General features: G+C 50.1%; 1 protein-coding gene across 7 annotated transcripts in view; it reads right to left on the minus strand.

The window, feature by feature from the left end:
• The window catches only part of RASL12 (RAS like family 12), a 28,316-nt gene that overhangs the window by 4,645 nt on the left and 9,085 nt on the right, over nucleotides 1-14,586 (minus strand). For 6 of the 7 annotated variants that reach the window (XM_039490140.1, XM_039490139.1, XM_039490144.1 and 3 more), the window contains 2 exons: nucleotides 7,826-7,899; nucleotides 5,849-6,039 (listed from right to left, as the gene is read on the minus strand). In XM_039490140.1, coding sequence (XP_039346074.1) covers nucleotides 5,849-6,039; nucleotides 7,826-7,899 — 265 coding nt within the window. Of the gene's footprint in view, nucleotides 1-5,208; nucleotides 5,261-5,848; nucleotides 6,040-7,825; nucleotides 7,900-14,586 lie in introns of all 7 variants that reach the window. The other variant, XM_039490145.1, reaches the window with a different exon arrangement.

The following is a 14,586-nucleotide window of genomic DNA, read 5'->3' on the forward strand; positions in this document are numbered from 1 at the left end:
CCATTGGCTTCCAATAGCAGATCAAGCCCTACAGACTTTAAATGCCAAACGTCTACATTAACATGAGATCAAGTTTGCAAATTTGAACATGAAAATGTCAGGAAATGCAGAAGTCCGAGACCTCAGCCTTGAACCACATATGTAGAGTCATGCTGTTCTGCAGCTCGGGCACAGACTACTTCTCTCCCTTCTGACATGCGGGTTGTAGTGGTGAAATAGACTTGCTTGCTGGTTTGGCATTTTGGCCTGTGTTACTGCATCATATGATAGAAACCCACGTGCTCTACAATTCTTCAGCACAGGGAGACTGGCTTGCAGGTGCCATGGCTGCTGGAATCAATCAGCAGGCAACGGGGGCTAGACACACTGAAATACTTGGTGATGACTGAAGCTAGGAGGAGGAAATCAGAGCTCCATATATTTTGACATGGAGCCTGACTGCCGTGATTGTATCTTTATGCTAAAGCTACCAAACCCAATGGCATAGGGGCAAACAACCGTGACCTTGTTCCTTACCCCTGGACAATCAATCAATCAGTCATTGCCTTCCTACCCAAACTCACTTTCCAGAAAATCACTAGACTCTGTGTGTAACTGGGAGGGAAAAACCAGAGGGGAAACCCTAGCGATTACCTGAACTCTTCTTAAAAAAGCCCACCACAGGTGTCCAACTGCTGGCCCCTGGGGAATGGAGGGCTAAGGCCATCTCAGCTTCTCCTCTTGCTCACACAGATGCTCAGGAGAAGGGCCATGATTGGGGAGGGTACCTTAGGGGAGCAACACCCAGGGGCCTGGGGCTGGCTGGATCCCAAGCCTGAGGAGATTGCTGTCTGCCCAAACCTCGATTGCTGGGAAGATCGTAGCTAGTAATGGGCCTGGCCCATGCCTTGAATACCAAAGCCCTGGCTGTCCCGACCAGGAGCCTGACTTTGACCTGTTCTCTCGAACCCCTGGAGACTTAGGGAGAGGCAGGCCTGGACTGCTCAGGTCAGGCTCATCTGTCCTCATAGCCGGAAGGAAAAAGGAGCTACCTGAAACCCATCGAGCTACTGTTGTTACATCAGACATTGCACCCGGCACAAAACAACAGGGAGCAATCAAGCTGATGGCATTGACCTGGGAGGGAGGTGAAACTGTGCCAGAAGCTGTAGCCTTGAGGGGAACCAGGTGAGACTCTGCAGGGAGCAGGGTGACTCAGGCACCCTGGAGCAAACGAAGCCACTGCAGGAGAGTAACTAGAACCTTTGCCAGGTCCCCTGCAGTTCCAGGAACTTGGGCACAGCCCAGCTGCATGGGGTACGTGTCAACATGCCCTCTTCAACCCTCCCTCACTGGGGTCCTTTTCTGGAGAATGCTGCCCAGAGAAGGTGACCTTTGGATGGAGCTGGTATCACGCTGGGGTACAAATCTCTGCTGGCCAGACAACAAGCTGCTACTGCAGCTGGTGTCAGTTAGCGCCTGGGGCCGGGACAGAGGGCTGTTACACTGCCGTTCCTGGCAAGATGGTGCTATATCCTATTGGAACCAACCTAAACCTCCATCCAGTGGCTTCTTCTCACTCCCTGCCCCAGGGCTGTGGCACTTCTGTTGTGATCAACCATACCAGTTCCCCTTGGAGCTGAGACTGTGCGCAGCCAACATTCAGGGGCCACCTTCTGCTACCATTCCTCACCCTGAGTAGGACTGGACTCTGTGGGCAGCCCCAGTGAAATCAATGGGGCTACCTGTAGTGAGAGAACACTCAGCCAGAGTATGGAAAGCACAATATGGCCCTCAACGAACAGACCACGGCAAGGGCCAGGCTCACAGACATGCCGGTTTGCGCATACAGTAACCACAAACAGGCATGAAAATTGGGTAACTGCATTACCATTATCTCATCGGTTGCATGTGTGTGGGCAGTTACTCAGTTGTGTACCTAAATTAGGTGCACATAGTGCTTAATTTGTAATGAAATTGGTGCCGGGGCTCAAGCAATATTTTTACTTTCGTAACTGACACGGAAACCCAGAGCTGCCGGGGCTCCGAACTGCCGAGCCCAGAGGTGCCAGGGCTCCGAACTGCCGAGCCCAGAGCTGCCGGGGCTCCGAGCTGCCGAGCCCAGAGCTGACGGGGCTTCGAACTGCCGAGCCCAGAGCTGCCGGGGCTCCGAACTGCCGAGCCCAGAGCTGCCGGGGCTCCGAACTGCCGAGCCCAGAGCTGCCGGGGCTCCGAACTGCCGAGCCCAGAGCTGCCGGGGCTCCGAACTGCCGAGCCCAGAGGTGCCGGGGCTCCGAGCTGCCGGGGCTCTGAACTGCCGAGCCCAGAGGTGCCGGGGCTCCGAACTGCCGAGCCCAGAGGTGCCGGGGCTAGGAACTGCCAAGGCTCAGCCCTGGCAAGCTCTGGCACAAATTAAGCCCTGGGTGCACACTTGTAGGCATGCTTTGTACACCCGTTTGTGTGCCTATATTGCCAGAAGAGCTGCCCCTAAGCATACATGACCACAGTCCATGGACCACAGAGAAACACTCAGCCAAGGTGAATCAAAACACAGATGGAAACGCCATTTGAGACTATCACCCTCCCTCATTTGATTGCTGGATCCGCCCTCATTTACTGCTGCCCATGGCCTGGGCTCCTCCAGCCCCGATAGGTTAATACACCACTGCCCCAGAGCTCCCTCTCTTCAGTGGATGTTGCTGCACTAATCCTTCTGCCGGGATAGCAGGCGAGTGGCTTTCTCTAAAGGACAATGGGTAGATGAGCCTCTGGGTAAACGACCGTGCCATCTTCCCTGCCCGTGGATGGGGATGAGACAAGGACAGCATGCACAGAGCGACCCGCTGAGACCCTGCGGTGGAGTCCGTGGGATGCTGGTGTAACTCGTGATCTCTGTGTCCCCACCCTCCATCCTGCGGTTAGGGCACGTACAGAGGTTTATGCAGCTGCCACCAAACTCGCAGATCTGGACCGTTAACTCAAGCAGCGGCAGCTTGTGCTTTCAGATCCAGAGAGCCTGGGCCCAGTCCTTGCCGGTGTGTCATCACATCGGTGACAGCAGGGGTGAGGGTGAGAGGAACCTGTTGAGACTCAGGGAGCAGATGGAGGAAACGGGGGGAAGAGAAGCATCCAAGGGGATGGGGAGACAGCTGGCGGTTATGGGTCAGAGAGGCAAGATGTTGAGAGGAAGTTGGACCTGCTGGGTAGAATCCCCAAAGACAGGACAAAGGAACACCAGTGCTGATGCTTTCAAAAACCACAGGCCCTGGGGGGATCCAGAGGGAGACTCTTAAAACCAGCATAGGACTTCTGGGGCAGGAGAGGGGAAGAGACGGGCGTGCTCTCGGAACAGAGAGGGCCCAGTTAACTGCAGGACCAAAGCAAGCTGACCTGGAGAGAGCGAGAGGGCAACCCAGGCGCTGTAGGAGAAGGACCCTGAACACCGCCCGAGGGCCCTGACTCCAGCCCGAAAAATGCTCCGGAGTGTTGCGGAAACTGAGGGAGGGAAATGCATGTAGGGTTTATGTTTGTGCAGCCCTATGTATTTCTCGTGCAATTAAAAAGCAACGGTGGTTTAGAATCCCATGCAAACTCTGTGTGTGTGTGTGTGTGTGTGTGTGTGTGTGCGCGTCTGTGTGTGTGTGTGTGTGTGTGCGCGTCTGTGTGTGCGTGTGTGTGTGTGTGTGTGTGCGCGCGCGTTCCACCCACCCTGTGCCCTTGAAGAGTTAAGCTGTGGACCAAGAACACCATACAGCTGGGCTTTTGGGACAGGCTGTGCCTAAACTGTGGAGAAGCCTAAGGGGTCAGCATTTGTCCCAGTGTCTAGGTAGTCAGACTGCAGGGGGCTTAGCTGTCAGGTGCTTGATAGAGGCACCCCAAGAGCGTGCCTAGGGACCCCCAAGACAGGGACAGTGCCTGGACTCTGTTCAGACTCTGGGGGCTCGGAGAGGTGGGTGCAGCCTGGTGGGTACCCAGGAGGAGGTGATCTGTGACAGGGGCTTATTTGGGCTTCAAAAGGGCTGGTAGGGAGCTTTGCAAGCTCCAGCTGTGATCACTGCTTACCTTGGTGAAGAGAGCGAGGTCTCCAGTAACAGGTTGGATTTACTTGTAGGTTATTGTTGTCAGTTTTACAAGGAGGGGGAAGGCTGGCACAGGGGACCCCCTGCAGTTCCTTCCAGCTTTAATCAGTTCAACAGGAAAAATGTGAAACCCCTCCCTGTGTGTGCAATGGGTCCCTGTGGTCGGAACAGACACTGGCGCCACCAGGATTTCTAATCACGTGACCCTGGCATGAGCAAGAAGTGGGGAGGTATTCTCTAAAGTATCGGCCCAGAGCAGCATGCAAGGCCAGGCAAACACATCAAAAGCATTTAGCCCCTGCCGAGAGAACCACAGGATAAAGAGCTCTGAGAAAAGGAGGCAGAGGAGTCCGACAATGTAACACAAGGAGCTGGAGCGGGTTCAAATGCATTGTTACAATGCAGCCTAAAAAACAGCTAAAAATAGCAGCAACCTCAAAATAAGCAAATCACCTTCCAGCCAGTGCGGACACTGGGCAGGAAAGAGTGGGGAGGAGGGAAATATTCAGAACAGGAGGCAAGGTCACACAGAGCCAGAGGTGTCCTCACGCCACATCCACAGCCAGCAATCAGGGACTAGGGGAAAATGAACAAAAGATTCAGAATTGGATTGTGCAGCTTAGCGCTACAGAACAACAGAGCGACCGGAACTGAATCAGTGGGTGCATCCCTACAACGGGCAGCCGCTCGCAGGCTGCCATCCGGCCAACGAAGGGCAGAGGGAGTGGGACAACAGGACAATGACAACCAAGAGTCAGATGGTGTGTGTGTGTGTGTGTGTGTGTGTGTGTGTGTGTGTGTGTGTGTGTGTGTGTGTGTGTGTGTGTGTGAGAGAGAGAGAGAGAGAGAGAGAGAGAGAGAGAGAGAATAGGCCTTCAGATGCAATAAAGAAGGCATTTAATAGAAGTTAATGGCTCCGCTTCATTTGTAAAACAGATCTGCCATTTAAGAAGGTCTCTACTGTAAAACAACAAACCCTTCAGCCATTTTAGGGAGTAGCTAGCAGGATGCACATTCTGAAGCTCACAGGAGTTAAGCCCCAACAGCTGACCAGCTGCACCCCCCCACACACACATCTGCGAGTTCTTCAGCGGGTGACAGTGATATGTGTTCCCTTCAATTCACCTTAACAGAATAATCACACATCTACCTGCCTGGCTGCCAGTCCTACGTCAACTATGCAGCTAAATGTCCTCCTTTCCCTGTGGAGAAAATCATCAGAAATGACAATCTCACATGTAGCCCCAGTAAAGCGTTCACGCTTTCAGAGCCTCCCCCAAACATTAACATAAGAGCCGCTCCTCTAGCCCTTCGGCAAGACCCACTGACTTCAAGAAGACAATTAATGAGTGAGGACGGCAGCATCTGATCCCTGGGATTCAGCCAAACATATTCTCCTCGCTGCAGTTTTCAACCCAAAAGCGAGTTCAGTTCCGAAGGAGAAACGCCCCGCGGCTTGGTGTAATATAATCTCACGGCTCAGTCCAGAGCTCGGTGAACAGGTGTTCACGTCACAGAATCACCACGATCATCAGCACTAACTTGTCACCTTTTCTCAGCAGAGACATGCAGGCCTGGCTGGAGCCCTAACGCTCTTGTCCCCTCCAGATCAAGGTGAGCTACCTTGCCAGGGAAGCTTGCATTGTCACTGCCCTTCTGCACATGAAGAGAGGACTCCGGGGAAATTTGAAATAAATGAAAGGCTGAAGTCAGCATAGAGCACATCTCCACAGGCCCATCTGAGCTAAGCAACATTACCCCTCTGCATGGCACAGATCAAAGATTGTTACCTGTATTGCTCTAAATCCAGCTTATTTCCCAGCAGGAGGACGGGATAATCGTGCCGAATGCCTTTCGCGTGGAGGGAAATGGTATCCAGGTATTGATGGCAACCTTCAAAGCTTCTTTTGTTGTCAATGCTGTAGACGACCATGAAGGCATTGGCCCAGTTGAGATAGCGTTCGCAGTTCACCGGTACGTCCTAGCAGAGTAACACAGGACAGTGTTATCACAGGCCCCTGGTGCCACTATCAGAGCCCGTCTGGGGGCATTTGCTCGTCTCGGGCTTTGTACATTGTTTCAAAACTAAGCCTATTTCAAAAGGCCGTTTGAGAGCAGACTTGGCTTGGCATGAAAAAGTTCCTTGTGCAACGAATCAATGATATTAAACAGCTCACACTGCCCCGAATCAGAGCAATCAAAAGCACGCAGTGGCGGCGTCAGGTTTTCGCTCAGGCAGGCTTCCAGAAAGCCTAGCCTTTCAGGCAGCCTTTTGCACTGATTCGTTTAGTCGGTGGGTTTTCTTTGTAACAAAGAAATTCTGTTTGTGGCAGGGAGAGCCGGTGGGGAGGCCTTCTGGGATGGACTGGCAAACTCCAGGGGGCCTGTCCAAAGCCCAGTGGAAGGCAGTGGAAATCTTTCCACTGACTCCAGTGGGCACTGGTGTCGGCTTGAGCATGGAGCAGGCCCATGAGAGACAGGGCTCTCTGCGAGCCAAGGGGTCAGGTTAAATCTACGTAACGTCCCAGGGCACAGCAGCACCAGGACTCCCCTCTAAGTTACTTAAGCCGATGCGACCAGATGCCCCAAATATGGACAACATACACTCAGTACAAATCAGAAGAGGGGAGGGTGTGCACAGGTGGCTGAAAGCTCACTTCTCCGCGGCCCTGATCCTGCTGCAGCTGACAATGAAGCTGGTGGATCAGGCTGGGAAAGAGACGGGTCACTCTCACCGGGCCCCCTTTCCCTGGCAACGCCAGCAGCAGGAAAGAGTCTGGGATCAGAGCCCCTGCCCCACTTGTGCGTCACCTGTACACAGACACACCAGCTGGTCTCGGTTACACATAGAATCTGGAGTGACTCCATGAGCTACAAACAATAAAATATAACCACACAAGTGAGTCACTGTCTGTGTCACGCTGCAGAGACATCGCTGACGTACCGTACAAGTGAATCAACTAGCCTGGGCTTGTAACGAACAACAGCACAGCCTGCCCTGGGGGCAGTGGGAGATTGGAGAGCGGTCGCTTCATTGCGGGGGCTCTGTGGAACGGAGATCAGCACCTGGGCCAAAGCTCTGTCAGCTCTCGATGGGACAAGCAGCCCCAGTGGTGTTACGGCCCTTTCAGCCTGGAGGTTTCTCCAAGGAGCCTCAGGAAGTTCAGTGAGCTCCAGGCACTGGGTTCCTGTAGCTGTCTCACCGTTATTACTTACAATGCTCTCCTAGGCAACAGATACAAACCCTCCACCCCAAGCGGAGTTTTCACCCCAGCTGGGAAGAAGAACCAGAGACTTAATGAAATCACTAGGGACCTTGCTATAACTATCACTTTTATGTGGAAGGCGCTCAGATACCACAGTGACAGGCAGCAGGATAAAACCCTACCCTCGACTGGCTTGGGTACAAAGATCTGATTCGCGCAGTCAGCTACTTGGAGCTCTGAGCTCCCTGCTTGCTCCTTTCCTCTCTAATGACGAGGTCGACATTCTCCCCTGTGCAGCAGGCCAGAACTGGGCCTACGCAGTGAGTTGCTCTGGACATGTGCCTTGTTCTGGCCTCTGCACAGGGGCGTAGTTCACCCCTGGTGAAATGTGACACTTCACGGCAAACCATGCAGAGACCGGTTCCCCATTCATTTCACAGTCACTGCCCCGTTCTATCGAGAACCCTGCTGCATGCTCCACGGGGAGCAGCAACCTGCCATCTTTTCTAGAGGCACAGAGAATTCCTCCTTCGATCCCTTGGAGAAGCCCATGGGCATTACCTGGTCAGCTGTGTCCATCACTTTCATCAGCACTGGCTGCTGGTCCACAGTTTCTTCTGACGTGTAGGTGTCCTCTGCAATACAGACGCGCTCTTGTGAGCGGGGAGCCGGTGGGACGACAGCCTTTCACATGCTGGGCCACACACTCCATGAAGGCCGAGCCCCGGGGATGTACATCTTCCACTCAATGGAAGCCGGCTCCGTGGGTGCTCCGGGGCTCAAACACCCACAGAAAACCAATAGTGGGTGCTCAGCACCCACCAGCCACAGCTGTTCGGCAGCACCACCGATCAGCTGTTTGGCGGCTGGGGAAGGTGCTTGGGGGAGGGCGGAGAGCAGCGAGTAGCACTTGGGGAAGGTCCTTGGGGGAGGGGTTGGAGCAGGGGAAGGAAGAGGCGGAGCAAGGGTGGGGCTTTGGGGGAGGGGCAGACTGGGGGTGGGGGTCTCAGGGTGGAGTGGGGGTGGAGCACCCCTGGGGAAAAATAAAAGTCAGCGCCTAGTCCCTGGTTCTGGCCCCTGAAGAACAGCACTGATCACAAGGCTCTAGTCACTAGGGTTGCTAGCAGTGGGTGAATCGGAAAGGCATAACAAGCCATTACTCCTCACTGCTTAGCACACCTCCCACGCTTCCCATTGTTTTAAGCACTACTAAGAAGGGTCAGTGTTGAGCTTAGCCATATAATTTGACGAGACCACGGTTATGCCTGTAGCATTGCTATTATGTCATATCTGCATTACAGTAGTGCCTAAGGGCCCTACTCAGACCCCAAGGCCCACTGTGCTAGGTTCTGTACAAACATGTAGAAGGACATTGTCCCAGGCCGAAAGAGCGGACCCTCCAAGACAGGTGGCACACGAAGGATGCAGCGGAGAGAGACACAATGAAATCAATACAGTTGTTACCTCGAGATCCATTTGCCATGTATTTATTATTACAAAGAGACAAAAGAAGGGCCAATTATTCCCATCGTCCCCTGCAGCTGGTTGATTGGCTAGTTTCTGACGGGGCTTGTGGCAGAAGTGAGTCTGGAAAACAGAGCTATTTGGACAGTTGTCTGACTGGAGATGAATGGCAATTTTCCTAGATTCTTGGGAAATGATCGACTCTAATTGCTTGTTGGTATTTATAAAGTGCTGATCAGACTGATCTGGTCACAGGAGCAAAGTCACCCAGCTGTAATGCCAATGAAGGCAATGGCAGTTACTCCAGGGATGGTTTTGGCCCACAGATGTTACTGACACTAGCCCATCACAGTTTCCCTGTAAAGAATACTGGGCCAGATCCTCCGGCCCATACGGACACTGTGCCACACCGCAGGTGGATGCTGGCTGTAGAACCTGGTCCCACGAGGGTCGTCCCAGTTCAAAATGGACCCTTTGGTGGCTCAGAGCCAATCATACACACATGCCTTCAACACGCCCTCCCTGCTGCTGTCATGTGGGCTGTGACGAGAGGAAAGAGGACATGTCTGGATGTCCCCACCTTGTGCCAATCCCTAACTGGTTTCAGCCCCATGAGCTGGTGAAAATTAGAGCAGCCCAGAGGCTGCTCCAGCCTGGTGCAGAAGGGCTGGCCCTGCATATAGCAGCCCCAGGATCAGGGGATGCAATAGGGAGATTTCTATGCTCTTGTCTGAAGCCTCCACCCCCAGCATCTGCCTTCTCCTGTGAGCTCTTGGTGATAGCCACGGATCCAGCCCATTATTAGTACAACAGCCTCCAAGGAATTTCAGTGAGTTTCTCTCTCCACCGTCCTGTCTCAATGAGGCCTTTGGTGGCCAGCACTGCTGGCATCCCTCAGTCTCCTTTGTATCTGCGCAAAGCTCTCCATTGAGTCACCGCTTCAGCCACACAGGTGTCCTGAGCCCCCTTTCCCAGGTAAAACAAAGGCTGTATTTTCACACACACATCTGTGTTTGCACCTACAACCAACACATGGCACATTGGATGCGAACCTGTGTAGCCTGGGCCAACCTGCATTTGCATATGCAAATCAGGTATCAGTGCACTCAGCTCACCCATTACTCTTAACAAGCCTTAAGATCTAATGTAGGCTATACTTCAAAATCCACAGAGCTCACAAGGACTTTCTACCTACCTACCTACCACCATAGTACCTATGGGCCATTGCATACTATACGTGCATTCTATGGTTGGCTTCTCATAAGAACGGCCATACTGGGTCAGACCAAAGGTCCATCTAGCCCAGTATCCTGTCTACCGACAATGGCCAATACCAGGTGCCCCAGAGGGAATGAACAGAGCAGGGAATCATCAAGTGATCCATCCCCTGTTGCCCACTCCCAGCTTCTGGCAAACAGAGGTTAGGGACACCATCCCTGCCCATCCTGGCTAATAGCCATTGGTGGACCTATCCTCCATGAACTTAGCTAGTTCTTTTTTGAACCCTGTAATAGTCTTGGCCTTCACAACATCCTCTGGCAAAGTGTTCCACAGGTTGACTGTGCATTGTGTGAAGAAACATTTCCTTTTGTTTGTTTTAAACCTGCTGCCTATTCATTTCATTTGGTGACCCCTCATTCTTGAGTTATGAGAAGGAGTAAATAACACTTCCTCCTTTACTTTCTCCACACCCGTCATGATTTTATAGACCTCTATCATATCCCTCCTTAGTCGCCTCTTTTCCAAGCTGAAAAGTCCCAGTCATATTAATCTCTCCTGATATGGAAGCTGTACCAGACCCCTAATCATTTTGTTGCCCTTTTCTGAACCTTTTCCAATTCCAATATATCTTTTTTGAGATGGGGCGACTACATCTGCACACAGTATTCAAGATGTGGGCGTACCACAGATTTATATAGCAGCAATATGATATTTTCTGTCTTCTTATCTAACCCTTTCTTAAGGATTCCCAACATTCTGTTCACTTTCTTGACTGCTGCTGCACTTTGAGTGGCAATTTGAAGATCATTTTTTCCACTGAATTCCACTAGTATGTTTTTATTTTTTTCTTTTGGCCACAATAGAATTCACTAGCTCCTCCACATTCGGAGCTTGAACCAGCTTCTATCAAAGTCAATTGAAAAAGTCCCTTCCTTTCACTGGAAGCTTGGCTGGGCACTGTGTCAAGTGAAAATAACCTCCTGCTTCAGCTGTATCCTTCTGCTAAGTGGCCATCCCTCTTAAACCAAAAGTTGAATCTCCTTTTTAGGTTGAGTAAGAACCATCGTTTCCCCATAATCATAAACAAACATTTTGACATATCTGCTAAACCTGGTTTAACAAACAAGTCTACAGTAGGAGAGTAGCACATAGGTCAGCTGTCAAAATAAATCCGGTCATAAATGGTTCAGACCGGAACTGGAAAGTGTTTAACCCATTTCAGAATTAATGTGTTGCTTACTTGGCAAAAGCAAGGGGTTTATGTAAGTGAATTCCACTATAAATTCATCTGATTAACTTCCTCTGTGGCGCATTTATTAGAGGAATGACACATCCCTGGCATGGGGGCTGCAGCTCACTGCAGGCACTTTGATCTTACTTCACCTGGGTTACGAGTTCACATCTCAATTATCTTGATGAGTTCGGTTTTGAGAAATGAGAGCAAAGGAAAGAGGTTTGCATGCTGCTGTTTGCTAGGGCTGGAAGTTTCATGGCCCAGGACAAGTCTGTTCCATGCAACAAAATATCAGCACATGCCACAAGGAAAGGGCAGAAAAGAAACATTCTGTTAAAAGAAGGGAGGAGAGCGAGTACTGTAGGATCTCCTCTAAATGAATCAGCCAGGAGAGTTCACCCATTCTAGCTCCTCTTGCTCACTAACATTCAGACTTCTGTTAGCTGACAGCCATAACATTCCTAGGCAGAGGTACTTGGTAGTAACTGTTACAGGACTTCATATGTGCACAGACAGAGGGTAGTGCTACACAAACAGGGGTTCTAGAACAATGTGTATAGTGGGGGTGCTGAGAGCCATTGAACCAAACTGTAAGCCCGGTGTATATCATGGAAACTACTCCAAAGTGCGGCAGCAGTCCCAGCACCCTAGTTCCAAAAGGCCTGCGACATGGCCATGGCTGGCGTGGGACAGCTGACCTGGACTCGCGAGGCTCAGGCCGAGAAGTAAACATCGCTATGTAGATGCAGGATCCCAGAGCTCAGGCTCCAGCCCGATCCCAGATGTCTACACGGCAGTTTTTCAGCCCTGGAGCCCGAGCCCCGCGAGCCCAGGTCAGCTGAGCCAGGCCAGTGGCAGATTTGTATCCTTATGTAGACATACCCAGGGAGTACTGCAGGCTAGTAGTCTGAATGCAGGTGTACACACCAGGAATTCCTGACACTAGCTCAGCAGCCTTGTCACCTAACCTTTCTGCCTTCATTTCTCCATCTGGAAAATGGGTCAATAATTTTCTTAACAAGTCTGTGGCCACCTAACACCACAGTAGAGATGTCACTATGCTGTACGCCATCTCATCTCGAAAATTCATGCTGACAGCAGGAATAGATTGCAAGTCTTTCTCCTCCAAACACCGATGCCACTCACACTTGACCTATAGGAAAATCTCCTGTAACTGATAGCAATAAAGGGCATATGACACACAGTCAAGCAATTCTGATCCTATCCAGTACAGAGCAGTGGTACACACATACACACACAGAGTAGTCAATTCTTTATAAAGCTTACTTGCCTACTTCATGGAGGAGTGGGAAAGCTAGTAGGCCTGATTTGCTATTGCCTTATGCCAGTTTTGCGTAACTTCATTGATTCCAGTAGTATTAAACTGGTGTGAAACTGGAGTAACACAGCAATGAATCCAGGTCAGTGTCTCCAAAGCCTTGTGACGATTACCAGTGCTAAGTATTACAATATAGACAAGAGCTTCAGAATTTTTCTCCAAAAATCCAAAAAGCGCAAATCAAGAACTCATCAATATATTTTCTTTCTTGGCCATCAGTAAAGGTAAAAGACACCAACTCAACTGGAAATTAAGGGTGTATATTTCACAATGGACCTATGGATCAAATGCACATGTACATATTCTGACAGGGGAGAGGCTAGGTCAGCCGTCGCACAGGTATGTTCAGAAAAGGTGAGAAAAGCAGAGCTATGCAGAATCAGGAGCCGGAGGCATGATGGTGTTCTTGTCTGTTAACTTATGCTGCAATGGCTGCCTCTTTCTTGAGAAATGGGGAAGAAGAGATTACTTGTGAAATAACAATTATGAAAGTTCAGCAATTGCTACAGCTACATATTTACAGTCATTTTTGAGAGGCTTTAAAATATGGGAGTTTTCTCTCTCTTCTCCCTTCTTTGAAAATGAGTTCCTGAACAAGATCTGAGGAAAGGATTTTTAGGAACACAAGTTGCTGAGTTATTAGGTCTTTAGTGCATTCTTGGCTAATGGCCACAATAAATCATTTGCAGTTCCTTATGATGGCCTGGATTTGGGCCCATAAAAATAGTTGTTAATTACTCAAACAGAGATTCAGTGGAAAAAATGCCCAGAACATGTAACTGCAAAATATAGTTATCTCCGGACTTCTGCATCGGCTGCTTATTTCTGGGATATTAGTTTCCTACCAAAGTTAACATGTTCCCCAAATTGCTAGTTTGCAATTTCAGATGGAGCAGTGCACAGCTGAGACACAAAAACACACTATAGGCCACATCCAAAAGCCATTGGGAATCCCTCCACTGACTTCTCCTGGCTTTGGAGCAGGCCTTAAGGGGAAAGAAAATAAATATGTTAGGAAGCTTTGTTTCTTTAAGCAATTATGCTGCCTCTCCTAGGGCCTGACCTAAACCCTTTGAAATCAATGGAAATCTTTCCATTGACTTTGACGGGCTTTGGATCACACACTTTTGTTCCAATGCAAACTCCTTTGCTCATGTGAAGAGGGCTCTGAGTGAGCACCGTCTCTGGCCACAGGACAGCTCAGAGGATGTGACTCCTAATCTATGATAACTCAGGACCGAGATTTGCTCTCTTGGTTTTGTTACAGAGAATGTCCATTTCCATCTGTAATACCATCAGGTTTGTTCTAGGCTGGTTCTTTGAAGCCAAATTTTGCTCTATTCTTGGGTAGCTCATTAAAATGAATGAGTTGTTTTGGGTTTACACTCAGGGGCTTAGGGAGTGTTCAAAAGTGGATTGAACTCAACCTGAGCCTTTCCCTGGACATCAGCGGGCTGTGGATGAGGTCCTTAAACATGACAGGGGCAGATCAGGAACTGAAACATTTTTGAACATTTTCAACCGTTATGAATTATTGATAATCGTTATCATTTTTATCCCAGGAGTGCCAAGGCAATCGAGAATGCAAGAATAGAATAGCAGCCAATCGTACATTGACAGACAGATAGCGTTTGGGAGGGTGGCAAAGCCCTTTGATCGTATTGAAGGTGTTGGTGTTGTTTGAGCAATGTTGAGCGGCGTGTAGGGTGGCAGTTCTGTGTGAAGTTTGTTTGTGGAAGATTGGCAGGTGCAAAATTTGCTCTAATTCTTCCCCGCCTCCTTATATTGGTTTCTAAAGTTCATCTCATTCTTAATAGAGGCGAGGGCAAGGAGCATAAAACAAATTCTCAATTAATAACTCCAAATTCATAATTGGATCCACTCTACAATAACAAGACAATGTTTATGCCTGTGATAGGGGCTGAGCAGCCTGGTGAGGAAAGAAAATACACTATCCAGTTTTCAAGAGATTATTCATACACAGCAGATAATAAAGGAAAAATGATGTGAAGTTATAAACCCTCATGCTTCAGGGCATCACCAACTCTAACTAATGGGGGTCAG

This window comes from Mauremys reevesii, linkage group 10, assembly GCF_016161935.1.
Source record: "Mauremys reevesii isolate NIE-2019 linkage group 10, ASM1616193v1, whole genome shotgun sequence".
In the NCBI taxonomy this organism is placed as follows: Eukaryota; Metazoa; Chordata; order Testudines; family Geoemydidae; genus Mauremys; species Mauremys reevesii.